The 18,111-nt window shown below is 51.0% G+C and overlaps 1 protein-coding gene across 7 annotated transcripts in view; it reads right to left on the bottom strand.

Moving 5' to 3' along the window:
• The window catches only part of TBL1X (transducin beta like 1 X-linked), a 230,332-nt gene that overhangs the window by 33,772 nt on the left and 178,449 nt on the right, over nt 1-18,111 (bottom strand). For 5 of the 7 annotated variants that reach the window (XM_058713565.1, XM_058713560.1, XM_058713563.1 and 2 more), the window contains one exon: nt 17,899-18,006. In XM_058713565.1, coding sequence (XP_058569548.1) covers nt 17,899-17,956 — 58 coding nt within the window. In that variant the 5' untranslated portion in view covers nt 17,957-18,006. Of the gene's footprint in view, nt 1-4,519; nt 5,348-17,898; nt 18,007-18,111 lie in introns of those variants that run through there. The other 2 variants (XM_058713559.1, XM_058713558.1) reach the window with 2 other exon arrangements.

The following is an 18,111-nucleotide window of genomic DNA, read 5'->3' as shown; positions in this document are numbered from 1 at the left end:
AAGTGCCCATCTGACCGACTCCACGCTCTTCACTCACAACACCACACACTCCCGAAACCTCGAAATGATTCAGGCAGACTTTAGAAAAGAGGAAGAAGGTCGTCTAGTTCAGCCATACGATTTCTAGCACATCTTTTAGGCAAGTAAGTTGCAAACAAGTTCTATGTTGCAAAAACTAGGCCGAATGCTTTCTGTATTACAAAAAGCAAACAAGGATGAATTGTATCTTTCAGACACACTCCCCTGATGAGAGCTGCCTCTGGAATAAGAGTGACGGCAAACAACCCAAATCAGACGCAGCGAGGGAGGAACGTGCTACTGTTTCTTTGTGGGTGTGAAGTCGCACTCTTCAGCAGGTGCTACGAGGCCTGGGTCTGCCCTCCGCGGCTCTCTGGCTTCCTTTTCTGGCGACCAAACAGGCACAATTAAACGATCTCCGAGGTCTCTTTCAAACCTAAGATTCCGGGTAGAGGGAAAAAGGGACCTCACCGTCCCATCAAACCCACAGGGCTTTAATTTAAAGAGGTGACTGAGCGGCCACCCAGAGGGGTTCAGGCCATAGAAAGAATGGATCACTTGTAAGTCCCGAAAGAAGGGGTCTCACCACACCACACGGGGCCACGTGCAGGGACCGGGAAGCCGCAGAAGACAGAGGACAGGACATTCCTGGGACTACACTTTCACCAGTATAACGGAGAGGCAGTAGCGAGGTGGGGATGTCCCCAGGGGACGGGAAAACAGGCAGTTGAGAGTCTGTGGTTGGGAGGTTTGTAAAACGACTCGAGTGTGCCTGCGAAAGCCGTCCTGTGAGGGACAGGTGAACGGCCTTGGCCGCTGGGAGGGCCCTGTGATTCGGGGGTGCCCGACGGCCACCGGCTAAAGCACGGATCCACTCTCCACGGCTCCAGGGCAGGGATTTTGCAAGAGTCATTCTGAAAACAGAGCCAGGGACCGCTCATTTATTATGGGGCACTTCCTTTCCTTTCTTCGAATATCGACATTCCTGTAACATCCCTATCCACGGGGGAATCAATATTTCCTGGATCGTAAAAGTTTGTGCAACACGACGGCAGCTGTCTGGCAAGCTGCTGTCTTCCTCTCGGGGTGGGGACGGGGGTGACTTAAGGTGGTGGGGGCGGGGCGGGAGCTGACAAAAACAGATGTTAGGGAGGCCAAGGGTCATGACATGCTAGCTGGGTCACATAAATCAGACACACAAACACACACACACGGAGCGAGAAGCTGTCAACACAAAAGGTGACAGAATAAGAAAACACACACCCTCACATCTTTGGAAGCTAATTTGTGGTCGGTTCACTTCTCCTGTTTGGAAGTGATGGATTCGTCTCACCAGACGGTTACATCTGCTGCCCAAGAAGCAATTCTCACCGAACGAAAACTCTACTGTTACCCGTGGTAAAAAGCACAAAACTATGTTGAGAATTCTTTTGGACTGTGTCTTCATTGCCACATGTGCTCCTATGAGCTTTACATTCAATCTCTTTATATATACATGTGAATGTAACACCACATGTGTGTGTGTATATATGTGTCTATATAAAATCCTCAAGACCGAGCCCTCACCTTCTCTCCTAATTCTCGGACATTCTGCCACAGAAAACTTGAGTGCAGCGAGAACGTTTTTATGGGCTGCAGACCTGTTCTAGACGACCCGCACAACATGGAATTTGGTGTAAAATGGACCGTCTTGGATGGCGCCCAAAAGAAATACCAGAAGGACCTCGTTAAAATAGGGTTTCGCTTATAACATCTGGCCCGGACCCCAAGGGTGGCGGCTGAGTCCAGCACGGGCCTCTGACTAGTGCAGACCGTGAGGCCTGCCAAGATTTTAATATCCTCTCAACATGGGAAACATCCAGGAGGGGAAAGCATTAGTCAGGTTATAAACTAAGGTTGTTACTTCCTCCCAACAACTGGCTGGGGCAGAGGCGGTCCCGAGAGCGGCTCACAGAGCCGCCTGCGCTCAGCCTTCCAGAGTGTCGCGGGACCTCCAGGCGCAAACATACCGCCTGCTGGCACCCCAGCCCCCGCGAGTCTGAACCCTCATGGATTTGTTATTTGGAAATCGGGAAACAGACGAGCACAGAAGCCAAGCCAGAGATTTGTAATGGAGAGCGTCATTAAAAATTACAAAAAAAAAAAAATAACTTATGGGGGCACCTGGGTGGCTCAGTCGGTTGAGCGTCCGACTTCAGCTCAGGTCATGATCTCGCGGTCCATGAGTTCAAGCCCGGCATCGGGATCGATGCCGTCTCTCTCTGTCCCTCCCCACACGCTCCCTCTCTCTCAAAAATAAATAAACATTTTTAAAAATCTTTTTAAATTTTTTTTTTTTTTTTTTTTTTGGGACAGAGAGAGACAGAGCATGAACGGGGGAGGGGCAGAGAGAGAGGGAGACACAGAATCGGAAACAGGCTCCAGGCTCCGAGCCATCAGCCCAGAGCCTGACGCGGGGCTCGAACTCACGGACCGGACCGCGAGATCGTGACCTGGCTGAAGTCGGACGCTTAACCGACTGCGCCACCCAGGCGCCCCAAATCTTTTTAAATTTTTAAAAAATTATGACGTGGGGAAAACACAGAGAAAGCAATCTGGAAGACAGAGAAAATAACTCACATAAGTACACTTGAATAACTAAACCTGATACAACCAGTGTTCTCATGTAGGAGAATTTCTTCCAGCCCCCTTTGTCCCTGCAAATTAGCCTGTATGTTAATTCTTACGATCGCAGAATTCCGTGTTGCTGCTTCTTTACCTAACGCAATGTAAGCACGTCCCCTGGTCGCTAAGTGGACTTGACGGCCACCATGTGGACAGATTCTCCGTGTTCCCCCGTCCTTTGCTCCCACAACCTCCAGATTTACTGTCAAAGATGAATCCATGGCTTCCACACGGACAGGGCTCCAGCCTTCAGCCGCCTGGCGCTCAGCTGCTGAACCACCTTCCCAGTCCTTTCTGGTCCTTCCTCTCATTCTGCATCCTTTGTCGCCCCCGGCAAGGGGGTCCTCCTCCCCGAACCCTCAGGGCCTTCTTCAAGCCAGCCTCTTGAGTGTGCTCAACACGTCCTCCTTGGCTTGCTTGCAAAACTGTAGCTCAGGTCGCAGCTCCAATGCCACCTTCTCTCGGTGTGCTTTCCTGGGGTCCTGGGGTCCCTTTGCGTACACCTTCGGTGTTACGTTTATCAGCCTCTGACAGGCGACCGTTAACCAAAACAAGCCTCTGTCCTCATCTGTGCGTCCACACTCGCACATAGGTAGGGCAGTGCCGCTAACAAAGGACAGGCCCTCGGGAGGAGGAACCGAAAATCATGCCAACTGCTCTATTCCAGGACATCAAGGCCTCCCTGATGGCATCCAGACCTCTGATGTTATCCCAAATTCACTCGCATAGCACAGGGGTGAACATTTTCAAATCTAAGTTCTTTCTTAAATTTTTTTTAACGTGTGTTTATTTTTCAGAGAGACAGAGCTTGAGCGGGGGAGGGGCAGAGAGAGAGGGAGACACAGAATCCGAAGCAGGCTCCGGGCTCTGAGCTGTCAGCACAGAGCCCTACGCGGGGCTCGAACCCATGAGATGATGACCTGAGCCAAGGCTGGACACTGAACTGACCGAGCCACCTGGGCGCCCCGTAAAATCTAACTTATTTATTTTAACGTGTATCACGCAAATGCGACTATAGGCACATCTCAGCAACGGTTTCAGCTTAAGGAAAATATTAGTAAATGTTAATAAAGCGTGGCAAAAATGATGCGCAGACAGCTGAGGCTGGGAAATATGCACGTCGACGTGGGAGGGCGCAAAAGTCTGCAGAGGGACAGAGACGTACGGAACATGCACCACACGCATGGGGGGCTGCAGGGGAGAGGCGGAAGGAGTGCCCGCGTTCTCTGCGGGCACACGACATCCTGGCGGCCAGGTCTGGCCCCTCACCTGCTTTTGTACAGAAAGGTGCCCTGGACCACAGCTGCTGTCATGTACGTATCTGCAATGTCTGCTTGGGTGCCAGAAAGACATGAGCAGCTGGGCCAGAGACTAAGCTGCAGAGAACGTTCTCTCCACCCTGATCTAGGGGAGAGACCTGGATGAGAGGGCAGGGCCGAGAAGGGCCGAAGAAAGCGAGCCTGGATCCCACAACTTGTTTTCTGAGGCCAGCAAAGCCCAAGACCCAAACCTGACGAGGACCCTGGGAAAGGACCTTCACACCCCAGCCTCTCTCCCTCGGGTAACCGCGAATATACCAGACCCAGCATTAACACACCAGATTCGGCAATACGGAGAAAGGACGACATGTCCGGGCCAGGCGGGGCCCATGCCAGGAATGCAGGCTTTCACGTCAGCAAGCGAATCAGTGAATTCCCCACAGTCACAGAGTCAAGAAAAAGCATTCAAGAGAGGAAGATTCAGGAGCCAGATGCCCCGCTCCGAGTGCTGCCCCTGTGACTTCCCAGCGAGGGGCCTGGGGCCAGGGGCTGCCTCCTTGGGGCACTGGTTTTCTCACCTGTACACAGAAATGAAGCTGCACCTGCTTGCTGGGGGTTAAAGGTTTTCTCGGTCAAGGGCTGAGAATCCTGCCTGACACAGTGACTGTGCCCAGTAGCGTCAGCTGAGTTGCTACAATGGAGCCGTGACGACGGGGACAGGAGCACCGCTGGCAAGAAACGCGGAGTGGCCAGCCGGCAGACAAGCGGGTGACAGAACAGACAATGGAGGCAGGAGAGAAGATACGAGGGGAAGCTGGCAGACAATCTTTGGGGGGGAGGTCCGTGGCCAGGATGTGGCAACGGCAGTTGGCGGGATCGCATCAGGACATGCCTGGCAGCACGAAGCCAAAACGCCAGCAGGGAAGGCAAGAGAGGCTGGGGTGCCCAGTGCAGAGGTTGGGGTGCATGCCAGGACTTGGGGAGAAAGCAGCGTGCTGACTTCAGACACAGATGCGGGAGGGAAGGGAAAGGACGTCACCTTGGGGTCAGTGGCATCTATGAAGCAAGATAGCAGCGGCGGCCCCAGTAAAGTGACATTCAGTAACTCGGGAGACAAGGGACAGTGTCGCGGCCGACACTGCGTAGGACTTGCTCGTCTGTGTGGAAGGAAGGACGGGAACGGCAGGAAGTTGGCGGCAAATAAAATACATGAAGGCTGGACACGTTTCAGGTCCCATCGGAGCTTCAGAGGGGGCAGGCGTTAAATGTAATGGTGTCTCAACTCTGAAGACAGGCACCTTGCTAAGTGGCTGTTACATCTCCGCGAAAAAAGGGAATTTGAGCCATCCCAGACTTCTTCACGAAGTCACTGCACACACCTCATGGGCACCTTCAAAAGAATCGAAGGGTGGTGGTTTTGGTTTTTTTTTTTTTTTAATGGTTGTTTTATTTTTGACAGAAAGAGAGACAGAGCATGAGCAGGGGAGGGGCAGAGAGAGAGGGAGACACAGAGTCCGAAGCAGGCTCTGAGCTGTCAGCCCAGAGCCCGACACGGGGCTCGAACCCACGAACCGCGAGATCGTGACATGAGCTGAAGTCGCACGCTTAACCGACTGAGCCACCCGGGCGCCCCAAGACAATTTACGTTGTTCTTTTTTTTTTTTTTTTTTTTTTTAATTTTTAATGTTTATTTATTTTTGAGAGAGACAGAGCGCGAGCAGGGGAGGGGCAGAGAGAGAGGGAGGCACAGAACCCAAAGCAGGACCCAGGCTCCGAGCTGTCAGCACAGAGCCCGACGCGGGGCTCAAACTGACAAACCGCAAGATCATGACCTGAGCCCAAGTCAGACGCTTAACTGACTGAGCCACCCAGGCGTCCCCTAAAGGGCTTTTCTGATGTTAATACCAATGGAAATTGTTTGGCAATATTGAGCAAGATACACATTTAAACAAGTGTAACTTACTCAAAAAAATTTTTTTAATGTTTGTTTATTTTTGAGAGAGAAAGAGAGAGACAGAGACAGAGAGAGGAAGAGGCAGACAGAAGGGGAGACACAGAATCTGAAGTAGGCTCCAGGCTGTCAGCACAGAGACCGATGCGGGACTCAAACCCACAAACCGCAAGATCATGACCTGAGCTGACGTCAGGTTCTCAACTGACTGAGCCACCCAGGCGCCCCTAAACAGCTATAGCTTATAAACAATCAAGCGATTTTCATTCTTTTAAAAGTGGTTTTCATTCTAATTAGGCTTTTCCCCCTCTAACAAATCTATGAGCACAAGAATGGCAAATTTTGAATCTTAGCTTCTATGCACAAATTAGAACAGTAAACTCAGCAAGGACAACACAACTCGAATTGCACGGGAACCGGGGTGGTCGTGATGTGATTATGAACGTCTGGGACACGGGAAAGACCAAGTTCACGATTCCACTTTGTCACTCTGAGTGGCCTTATGACCAAACCAAAAGAACAGTTTCGCAAAACAAATACACTTTTTGAACGAAGAGAAACTCCTCTGCAGCTACCAGCATTCCAAGAGGTTTGTAACACAACAATTCACACGCACGGGGGTGTTAAGCGGAGGACCGGGGCCCTCCAGACTGTATCGTGCAAAGGGAACACGGAGGTGCTTACGTGGTGGAGGAGTGTGAATTGCGGATGCCCCAAAGCTGGCTAGGGGAACGTTTTATTCTTTTCTATGGAAAAGGCGTGGGTATCACATTCTCCAGCTACTTACCCGCCCCTACGTTTTCCAGTTGGTTGTTAATCAAAGTATGACATACACGCCGATTCAGAAATGACAGATATGGGTCCACAACCCAGCTTTAAACTCCGGGACGGTGGCGGGATGAACAGCCACCTATCTGCCAAGGTTTCCTTCTGTCCCTCTCAGCAGGTGCTGCCGGCTCACATGACGGCTGCCCAATGAAAACCCCGCACACCCAAGCTCGTGTGCTCAGGACACTTCACAGGTGTCATCGCATATGCCAGGAGAATTAAGTGCCACTGAGCACATCCATGGGGACAGCACATCTGTACGTGTGAGCTTACCTTATGCTGGGCCACGCCACACACACTCTTCCCTTTTTTTTTTTTTTTTTAATTTTTTTAATGTTTATTTTTGAAAGAAAGAGAGAGACAGAGAGCATGAGCAGGGGAGGGGCAGAGAGAGAGACACAGAGTCCGAAGCAGCTCCAGGCTCGGAGCTGTCAGCCCACAGCGTGATGCAGGGCTTGAACTCTCGAAATGCAAGATCATGACCTGAGCTGAAGTTGGACACTTAACTGACTGAGCCACCCAGGTGCCCCTTCCGTTTTCTGATGCCAATCTGTTTCTTTCTCCCCTCAGCTTTACGGAGATATAAGGGACATGTGACATCCTGTCAGTTCAAGGCGTACAATATGATGATCTGATACACACAGACACTGTGAAATGATTACCGCAGTCGGGTTGGTTAGGACCTCCATCACGTCACAGGGTTACGTTGACCTGGTGTGAGGAGAACATTTACGGATTTAGTCTCTTAGTAACTTCCAAATATAACAATACACTACTGTGAACCATAGTCACTATGCTGTACATTATGACCTATGTCTTTTTGCTACAATGAACTGCGAGCATAACTATTACGAAGCCCTGTGAATCCTCTTAGCGAGTCACAGTGTGAGGGTGGTCGTGGGACCCCCAGAGCACCGACACAAAAGCACTGCTCACGTCCACGGCGAATAGGAAGCAGGAGCTGTTACTGTTTCGCAGGACTTCAAAAGTCCTTTTACCCGCTAGTGATATGGACAGATTATTCAGGTCTTCTTTATTTACTATGTGATGAAACTAACAGCTGCCTTTATTATTTCCAAAGCAAAGGCTACCATTACCTCAAAGAAACACTTGCCTTTACTGTTTCAGAAAGATCCTCTTTTTAAACAGGGACACACATTAGCAATGTAAAAGAGCCACTGCAGTCAAAATATATTTTTAGAGACTCAGCTGAACAATAAGCCCTGAACTTTTGTTTAAATTAAGATAGCTGAACCATTTTCAAATGATTTCCCGAATCTGTGCAAACGTGTCTTGCATAAGAAGGCATTCCACGGTTCTGAGAAACACAGTGGAGCCTACCGGATAATTTGTCAGCTGCCAGGATTACAGTGGGCAAAGCTGCTTAATCATTTTTGTAGACAGAATTATTCACAAATATTAAGAGTAGCACCCTTTTCCTGGTTATGCAACCTCTTCAAGGGGAGACAAAAAAAAAAAAACTTAAAAAAAAATCAGATGGAAAGGCAGCTACTCCCAACTATTTTATTATCTACTGGAGAATGCTTTGGCAGACTTTTGCCTTCCTCGAGGGCAAAAATACCCTGGAAAATTTTAATAAAAGCGAGGACTGCATTTTGCTCATTGTTAAAGTCTATTTGAGTTCTAAAGCAGAAGGAATCAAAATACAGCCCAAGAAGATAAAGTGTGAAGAAATTCGAATTCCATTTACACTCCATTTACTAATAAAAGCAGTTGGGGTGGGGGTGGGGCGCCTGGGTGGCTCAGTCGGTTAAGCATCCAACTTTGGCTCAGGTCATGATCTCACAGTTTGTGGGTTCGAGCCCCACGTTGGGCTCTGGGCCAATAACTCGGAGCCTGGAGCCTGCTTCGGATTCTGTGTCTCCCTCTCTCTGCCCCTCCCCTGCATATGCGCGCGCGCTCCCTCTCTCTCTCTCTCTCTCTCTCTCCCTCTCTCTCTCTCTCTGGCTGTGACAACAGAGGGGTGGGGAGAGTTGTTGGTACCTAGTGAGTGGAGGCCAGGGAGGTGCCGGGTCCGATGCCAAACGGCCTCTCGTGACAATTACCCAGGACGAGCCAGCCAGGGAGGCAAGTCATACGGTGCCCCACCCAAGTTTGCTGATTCCCAAGGATGCAACAATTTAAGCTGTGTAAGAGACAACTACTCTTCCCCTTCAGATGACTTTTCAGGATTCTGTTCCCAGAAGACTCAGAAGGTTTGTGTGGCCACCCAGTTTCAAACGACGATGGCCATTATCCGAATCCGTCATACGAAAGAACGACCCCGTCAAAGCCTGGGTCCACGGCGTGGCCAAATGACCCGCACAATTTAATTAACACGTCTTTGCTGTCTCTCGATCATTGACCACCCTCTCTCACACACATGCACACACACAACTGCAGATAATGGGAAGGGCAAAATGATGTTTTTGGTTTATTTTGGATGTTGATAATTTGGAAATACTGTGGAGTCAGGAAAAGCTGCAAAAATGGTAGAATCCCGTGTTCTGCATCACCCTGCCTCTCCCCAGTGGTGACGTCTTATCTTGCTGTACTACAATATCAAAACCAACACGACTTCTTGTTGCCTGGTCACGAGACTGCAAACCTCCTGACCTCCGTGTGTGTGTGCGCACGTGTGTGTCCACATGCACGATCACCGCCACGGTCCATCAGCACAAGAGAACTCCCCCAAACTACCCTTTTTGCTACGTCTACGGACTTGCCATTTTAAGTTCGGTAAGTAGAACCATCCAGAATGCGGCGTTCTGATACTGGCTTGCATGAGCCAGCACATCTCCCTGGTGAGGCATCCGGGCTGTGGCACGTACCCACAGCACATCCCTTCTCATTGCCGAGAGAGCCCCCAAGGTGGGCAGCTGCATACAGTCTGCTTAGCCAGCCGCCCGCCAGGGCACATCTGGGGACGTTCCAGGATACCGCTATTACGAATTAAGCTGCTGTTTTCTGTTTTTTAACGAACTGGGTTTTGTCAGACAGCAATCTAGCTTACAAATGACACTGTATGTGCCAAGGACCCGTTCCAAACTCCGTATAGTTCTATTAAAAAGCCCTTCAGGGGTGCCTGGGTGGCTCGGTCGGTTAAGCATCTGACTCCCGGTTTGGGCTCAGGTCATGATCTCACAGTGAGTTCAAGCCCTGCGTCGGGCTCTGCGCTGGCGGCGTGGAGCCTGCTTGGGATTCTCTATCTCCTTCTATCTCTGCCCCTCCCCCACTCACGCTGTCTCTCTCGCTCTCCAATAATAAATAAACTTAAAAAGTCTTTAAAAGGCCCTTAAATGTGGTATCGTCAGCATGGAATTCAAGTGGCTTCCTTACTTTCTGTTGAGATTCCAAACTCTGAAACAATCTATACATGAAACTTCTCACCTATAACATGGTGACTTATTACAAAATTGTGGTAAGATACATGTAACACAGAATGTACAGATTTTGCCATTTCTGAGTGCACAGGTCAGTGGCATTAAGTACTCTCACACTGCTTGCCAACACCCCGAGCGCACAACTCCAGAACGCTGTCATCTTACCAGACTGTCCGCATGGAACACTAAGTCCGCACTCCGCCCTCTGGGCCCCCCGTAACCTGTGTCCTACTTTCCGTCTCTATGACTTTGTTCAGATACCTCACGTTAGCAGACCGTTAGCGCAGTATCTGTCTTGTGTCTGGCTTATGTCACTCACCATCATGGCCTCAAAGTCCGTCCACTCTGTAGTAGGAGTCAGAATGTCCCCCCTTTGGTCAGGCTGAGTCACATTCTATAGTGTGCACACAGCACATTCTGTTTATCTGTTCACCCCGTCCATGGACACGGGGGTTGCTTCCACAGTAATTTTCTAAAAGAGCATTCTGGGGCGCCTGGGTGGCTCGGCTGGTTGAACGTCAGACTCTTGCTTTCAGCTCAGACCATGATCTCACAGTTTGTGAGTTCGGGCCCCGCAATGGGCTTTGCGCTGACGGCACAAAACTGGCTTGGGATTCTCTCCCTCCCTCCCTCCCTCCCTCTCTCTCAAAAATAAACAAACATGAAAAAAAGAGAACATACTACTGCACCCCTAAAGGGAGGAGCTCATCTCTACAGGAAGATAGCACATCTTCCCAGGACATTCTCCAACACCCCTCCTGCTATAAGCTCATAAACCTGAGATGCTGAGTGGGGACAGAAATGACACTCAATATGAACTGCTCACTATCTTTAACCAAACAAGATTCTAATAAAATTGGAATCCTGGCGCTCTCTCTTATCCAAACAGGCTTCTTTCCTGACCTGATCCCGGGAAGTGGCTGCGTGCACACGCATGATTTTTAAACGGCTCCATAATCTTTCTGGAAAGTAAAAGCTTTTCTGTGTGTTTAGGACAGAACCACCTTTAGCTTTGTGCCGGGGCTCGCGGTTGAGAGAAAATGCCACCTAAGCAATACTCACTCTCCTCTTATGTCCTAACCACACTGACATCATAGACGGGCAGCGGGGACACAAAAGGGTGCCTGCCACCTCGCCAGGGAATCTTTATCATTGGTCTTGGCCTAGAAGCTCCATAAAATGAGTGAGAAATGGCCTCTGAGTTCTACTGTCAACCTTGAAAGTCTGAGTACATAATAGTTCCCTATCCTTCTTGGCTGACACACACCCTAAACTATGTAAGGACGATATGCAAATAGAGAACCATGCGTAGGTTACACAAGTCAGAGGAAACACGCCTAGTTCTACGTAGCCAGTCAACACGTGTGCAGATACGGCTCTTGAGGAAAACAGAACCCATCTAAGCTGCAGTCTTTCATTGCAGGAAATCGTCAACGCTCCCGTCTGCATGGGTTGTGACGTTAACGGAGACGAGAAACACGTCTAATAAACCAGCCTCTCGATGACAAATCCTGATGAATCAGGAAAGAAGTTCCGTGTATAAGGAGTCTTCAATCCTATCTGAAACGCTTCAGAATGAAGAACGAAGTTCATCTTCCTGGTGATATGGGATATCTATCCATTTTTACCACCTACTGCAACGAGAAGTTCCTTTTATTGCCTAAAATGTTTACCAGGACAGCCCTTGGGGCTGCACGGCCTGCTAACGTAGCCGCAGGGACAAAACGATGTGTCACCTGCATTTCTCTTCTAGCAGCAGAACCACCACCGTGGTCGGCGACTGGTTTTGTGAGGCGTCTGCCCGTTCTCTGTGGCCCGTTCTCTGATGACAGTCACAAAGCTCGAGGTGGGGAAATACCTGAATCCACACCCGGAGCGTTTCAGTGTCTGCCCTGCCCAGGGCCCCATCTGCAGGAACGCCGCTCTCTGCCCGGAAGGACATACAGATGGACACACGCCCAGCCCAGACGCCCAGTCGTACCCACCGGCCGCCTGGCCAGGCTGCAGACTTTTCTATTTTTATGCGTGAAGTTACGATGCTGAAGGAGGAGAAGGTTGTGCACTGTGATGCTCTCTCACTCAGCAGTTCTGGGTGAAAGTCACTGGCGAAAACCGTGACCCCGTGCAGGTTCAAGAAGGCTACTTTTAAACCCAAAGAGGAAGCTTCATCTGTGTCCTGCACGTATGTCTGCCGGGGCTAATGTCCGTGTACCGAGTTTCCAGGTAGCCCTGCGGCCCTAATCAAATCTGTGAAACGACCGACGTTTCTCAAGTGCTTTGCTGCCCAGCGACACGGAAAAGGATGCAGCAGCGGCTCCTTCAGCCTCCACTTAGCAAGGGGTCTGCAATCCCACGCCTCGATTCTCACCCCAGAGAGACGAAAACCTACGTTCACACGAAAACACTGTACGCAGATTGTCTCCGGTTGTTCCAGCCGTGATCGGGAAAAGCTGGGGACGACTCAAATGTTCTTCAACGAGAGACGGCCAAGCCAACTGCTACGCGGTCTTAAAACGGAACACTACTCACCACAGAGAACCACCGACCAGGGCATCCGACAGCGTGACCGAATCTCCCTTGTGTTACGCGGACTCTGAAGGCTACACCCCCTACCGTTTCATCGACACGACGTTCTCACGGAGGCAAAACTACGTGCACAGGAAACAGAGCGCTGGTTGCCAGGGGCTGTGGTGGGGAGACGGCTGGGTTACAAAGGGGCCCGGGGGACTTTTTGGGGGGTGATGGACTTTTCTCCGATCTCAGTTGTACTGCTGTTTACGTGACTAGAAACGTTTGGCAAAAGGTATGAACCTGTACTTTAGAAAGGGTGAATTTTACAGCATGAAAACTATACCTCCATTAAAAAAATAAAACAGGGGCGTCCGGGTGGCTCAGTCAGTTGAGTGGCTCAGTCGGTTTCATCTCGGAGAAAATATTTTCTTTACAATTTGGACTTTGGAATGAAGCAAAAGAGGAAACACTTATGCTTACAAGGACTCACTGAATTCTCCCACTTTCCACACGGAGCCGGAACACATGCCAGCCTCCCACACTGGGTTCAGAAAAAAGCAGGGGCAAACAAGCCCAGATTCATCCAGGATCTGGAGACGCTGCTCACAGAAGCCTGGGCAGGCTGAGACCCTCGCAGGGCTCGCTCCCTGCCTCTATCTGGCTCAGAGCGTGACGCGGGCCTAGGGCTGGGTGGGACGGCGCCCCGCCATCGTCTGTGTCTCTAACAATGGCCCAGATAGCAAGAGTGACCGCACGATTAACCCCCGTGAGGCAGAGGCCGGCGGAGTCTTACCCCTCGAAGCGGGACTGCCGTAACTCAGGCAAAAGCTACCTCGGCCACTTGGGTGCTGTGGCTGACAATTCACGTTTCTCACTGCTTAACTTAAAAGCCCTCCTTACTGAGGAGGTACGCTTCACTTGGTGAAACGCTTCACTCGGTGAAGCGTCTCAGTCTTGCTTTTGGCTCACGTCACGATCTCACGGTTCACAGGTTCGAGCCCCAAGTCGGGCTCTGCACTCACAGCTGACAGCAAGGAGCCTGTTGGGGATTCTCGGTCTCCTTCTCTCTGCCCCTCCCCTGCTCACATTCTCTCTCTCTTCCAGAAATAAACATTTAAAAAGAAAAATTAAAAAAAAAATAAATAAAAGCCTTGCTTACCAACCAGCACTTTCGTCCTTCAGGGAGCCCAGAAGCCACTACTGTGAGATGTCACAAACCAAGAGTATCTATTGAGTCCTTTTCTGGGCAAGGCCCCTGCTTCAGACAACTAACGATGGTAACAAGGCATCTCCGTCTGCCTTGACGGTCGTGGGATATTCCTCTGGGTCTGGAATCTACCTCCTCACTTCCAGGTGAGGGCCAGGAAAGATCTAAGAGGATCTCAATTCTGCCGCTCGTGGGCAGACAAATGAGGTAAGCCCGTTTTGGGGACTCTTTCACAAGTCTGAAGTCACGTGACCTGGATTCTCACAACAAGGAAGGGATCATCTTCAATACACTGCCTTCCTGCCATCGGGGAGACAAATATTCCTTTGGGGATTCACAGCATCCTCACCGATACAGAGGATCCAGGACAGAAGCTGCTGGAGACAGGAGGGCCAGGAACGCTGTCCACTGGCTCGGCACAGAGAAGGCGGGCTCTCCCCTGTAGCTCAGGTGGCCGGGACTAGGAGCAACCGTGGTTCTGGGAACTTGACCCTCACTGCACCCATGAAGGTGGGCTGGAACCTGGTGGGTCTGTCCCCGTGCAGTGAGGCTAAGAGCACACAGACCAGAGAACTAGCTGTCTATCTCACTGTAAAGCCATCCCCTGACCACCTCCTCCCTCCCTCCCTCCCTCCCCTGCACCCGCCTTCTTCCACACAAGGCCTAAAGATGGGACCCTGCTGCACAAGAGGGGTTCTCGGAAACAGAGAAGCTCCTGGAGTCTTCCGGCAGGGAAAGCTGGATGGGTAGGTGTGGAGGAACGAGTCACCTATGTTCACAGAGGACTTATTTTTGAGTTGCTGGAGGTACATGGGGGAGAGCAGAGATGCCTGAAGGACACGTATGCTCAAGGGGTGTGTTTTCTCCCCAACCCACCCCCCATTTTAATGTTTATTTATTTTTGAGAAAGAACGAACATGAGCAGGGGAGGGGCAGAGAGAGAAGGAGACCAAGAATCTGAAACAGGCTCTACGCTGCCAGCACAGAGCCCGACATGGGGCTTGAACCCATAAACCATGAGATCGTGACCTGAGCCGAAGTCAGATGCTCGACCGGCTGAACCACCAGGCACCCCCAACGCCCCAACCCCGATTCTGCAGCTAGAAAGGAGACACTGAAAGGTTGAGAAGGTGCTCTCTGCATCTGATGGGTGCTCAATGAATACGTGCTTCATCAAATCTCTGGATTTGAAATGAACATATAGAATGACCCCAAAAGGAACACTTGAATGTGGCATTTCTTCTCTCCCTGCTTTTGAACTTGTCCTTATGGGAGGACTCGGGTCGAGTCCAGGCCTTGTGGTCACGAAGCTCAAGCATGGCTTTCTTAAATACCCACGCGACATGTGGGACTGTCGGTAAGGATTGTGACAGAGAGGACAGGCGTTCACAGTTGTGACATAAAATCCACCCCAGTGATATCCTATCCATCCTGTCCCCCAACTCCCTTACTCAGTTGCCTGGTTACGGAAGCTTTAGCCACAAACAGGAGCTGCATGTAAACACACACATGAAAAGGAAGTGTGGCCTTTCTGGGGCGGGGATGGTTTCCGTGTTTGTGCAAAGAGGCCAGCAGCTCTCTTGCTGGGGTGCCTCGGGCCCCAGGGACCAGCCGACCCAGAACCCTCGCTCCGGGCCACACTTAGGTATCTCTCCCACACTGTTTATTCATCCTGAAGTTCAGCTCGAGATTTTACCACATATTCTGACTGTATCCTCGTGCAGAGGGGTTTTAAAAGAAAGACATCTTGGGGGCGCCCGGGTGGCTCAGTCGGTTGAGCATCCGACTTCGGCTCAGGTCATGATCTCCCAGTTCATGGACTTGAGCCCTGCGTTGGGCTCTGTGCTGACAGCTCAGAGCCTGGAGTCTGCTTCGGATTCTGTGTCTCCTTTTCTCTGCCCCTCCCCTTCTCATGCTCTGTCTCTCTCTCAAAAAGAAATATACATTAAAAATAAAAAAAATTAAAAAAAACAAAGAAAGACATCTCGAATTCAGAATTCAATGCTGGAAGTCGACAGAGAAGCACATGGCTCTGAGAGTGTATCTGCTGTGTCACAGGAGAGCACCTGTGCTCAGGTGAGCAATGCCCCACAATAAGGTAGGAGACCGGTGCTAGTGACTTCCCCAATCCCCGGGGCTGAGGTCATACACGTTTTATCAATTTCTGTCACACTATGCCTGGGACCAGCTACTCCAAGTGACCCAATCTACATGGAGAAAGAGTGTGCACCTTCCATGGAAAGTGCTAGGTGGGGTCCCCAGGCACAGATATCCAGGCTTGGACGGGAAGAGGGGTTTGTTCTATGATGCCACATGTCCAGTGAACTCCAGTACTATGGCCCGGGTTAACCATTTTTGCACGGGAAGGGGACGCTCGTGGGGGTAAATAACTTGTTCAAGGCTCAGAGCCTGAGCCGCGTGGTCTGGATGCCACACCTTGCAGGCTGACTGAGGAAGAGCCAGGACCCAGGGGCTCACGTGCTGCTTGCCCCTCACTCTTGTCCGTGTGTCTTTGGAAGGTGGAGGCTCGGGAACTGGTTTCCGTCTTGAAAGACCAAGTTGCGGAACATCAACGATAGGATATCAAGCGTAAAAGGCTCAAACCCGTGCGAAACCAAGAGTTACGGGCTGAATTGATCCCGCCCCAAATTCCTAAGTTAGTCCTAAGCCCTGGTCCACCTCAGAAAGCGACCTTATCCGGAAACACGGTCGCTGCAGATGTTATGCTAAGATGGGTTTTTATTGGACTACAGGGAGGCCCTAATCCAGGACGGCTGTTTCCAAAAGGAGAGAATCTCGGAAGGAAGATTTATAGAAAGGAGAAATCTGACCAATTTGGACAGGGGTGGAGGCACACAGGGAGAGGCCGTGTGACGACAAAGACAAAGACGGCCAGCAAACCACCGGAAGCTGGGAGACAGGCATGGAACAGACTCCCTCGACGGCTTCAGAAGGAACCAAGGCTGCCCACACCCTGATTTTGGACTTTGGTTCCCCAGAAACGTGAGACAACGTATTTCTGTTCAAGCCGCCCCGGTCCGTGGTACTTTGTTACAGCAGCTGGGGCAAACTAATACATCTGTACGCCCACTGCTTAGGAAGCCATCGCAGAGACAGCAAGTGCAAAAACCAGGAGGGGCAGTTACCACTGAAGAGAGAGAGGGGACGACAGAGGAGAGTCGAACACAGGCGCCAACTCGTGTACCGGAAGGGGTAGGATGTCCTCCACGAACGTCGTCGTGTACGTCTCGAACGAAATATTTTAAAGTTCGGAAGACAACATTCATTTTAGAAATTCATTAAAAACCTAATAACGTGAATTTAAGAAGAATTCAGACTCTTGAGAATTCAAAAAAGCACCCACAAGCAACCCACGACACTGTGGTGAGGCTCCACTGTGTGGGGCATCTGCGACATCGAGTAATGGGGGGATCCAGGCTCTGAGGCATCACAGGGCTCCTCAGAGGACTGTGGCTGACCTGTGACAAAGCCAGGCCAGGCCCGGGCCTCGGGTGCTTGTCAGGCCCTCCCCCACTCCCGGAGGATAGCAGACGCTACTCACAAGGCCCACTGTGTCCGCAGGGAACACGTATCTGCCCCGGTCTTTGCTTACCGCCGAGGAAACCGGAACTATTCCTACGTTTTGGGAAACGGACAACGGTCCATTTGGGGGAGGGTTCAGGGGCTCCACAGATCACTGGGTCCAAGTCTGAGAGGCCCACAGACGGACGCATTGTGACGACAGACTAGTCCACAAACGCCCTCACCGTGCAGGAAGCCAAGAGCCGCTGCTCCCTCCGCTACCCCACTCTCGACGTCCATCCCAACTGCTCTTGACCTTAACTCCAACCTGATCTCATCCGGACAGAAATATCAAGGGAAGAAAAGAACGCGCTCCCCATCCCATCCCGGGAACGGGGCGGCCCCGGAGCCTTCTCTTTTTCAACTCTCTTAATAAGAACGTCGTCTGTTTGCTCTTCTTCTCCTACGGCCTGGTTTTCCAGCCCAACGGTTGGTGGACTTGCATGTGGCATGTTGAAGAGGACTCCCCTGCTGACAGACACCCAAGCCTCTTACCTGACTCCTGGAGGTAGCGATACACCAGGAAGTTCACCTCGTCGCTGGTTATGCTCATCTTAGCCTCACCTCGCGGAGACGAGGTCTTTACGATGCGGGAGCCGCCCTCTGTTAGACGACAGGAGAAAAGTGGAGAGAGAGTGTTGAAACACTGCCTGTATTTGTGTCACTGCATCTCGCTGAGACAAGTAAAGAAACAACACCCGTGATGTG

Source organism: Neofelis nebulosa, chromosome X (assembly GCF_028018385.1).
Source record: "Neofelis nebulosa isolate mNeoNeb1 chromosome X, mNeoNeb1.pri, whole genome shotgun sequence".
Lineage (NCBI taxonomy): Eukaryota > Metazoa > Chordata > Mammalia > Carnivora > Felidae > Neofelis > Neofelis nebulosa.
The sequence above is the reverse complement of the archived record's forward strand: the minus strand, read 5'-3'. Positions and strand labels throughout refer to the sequence as shown.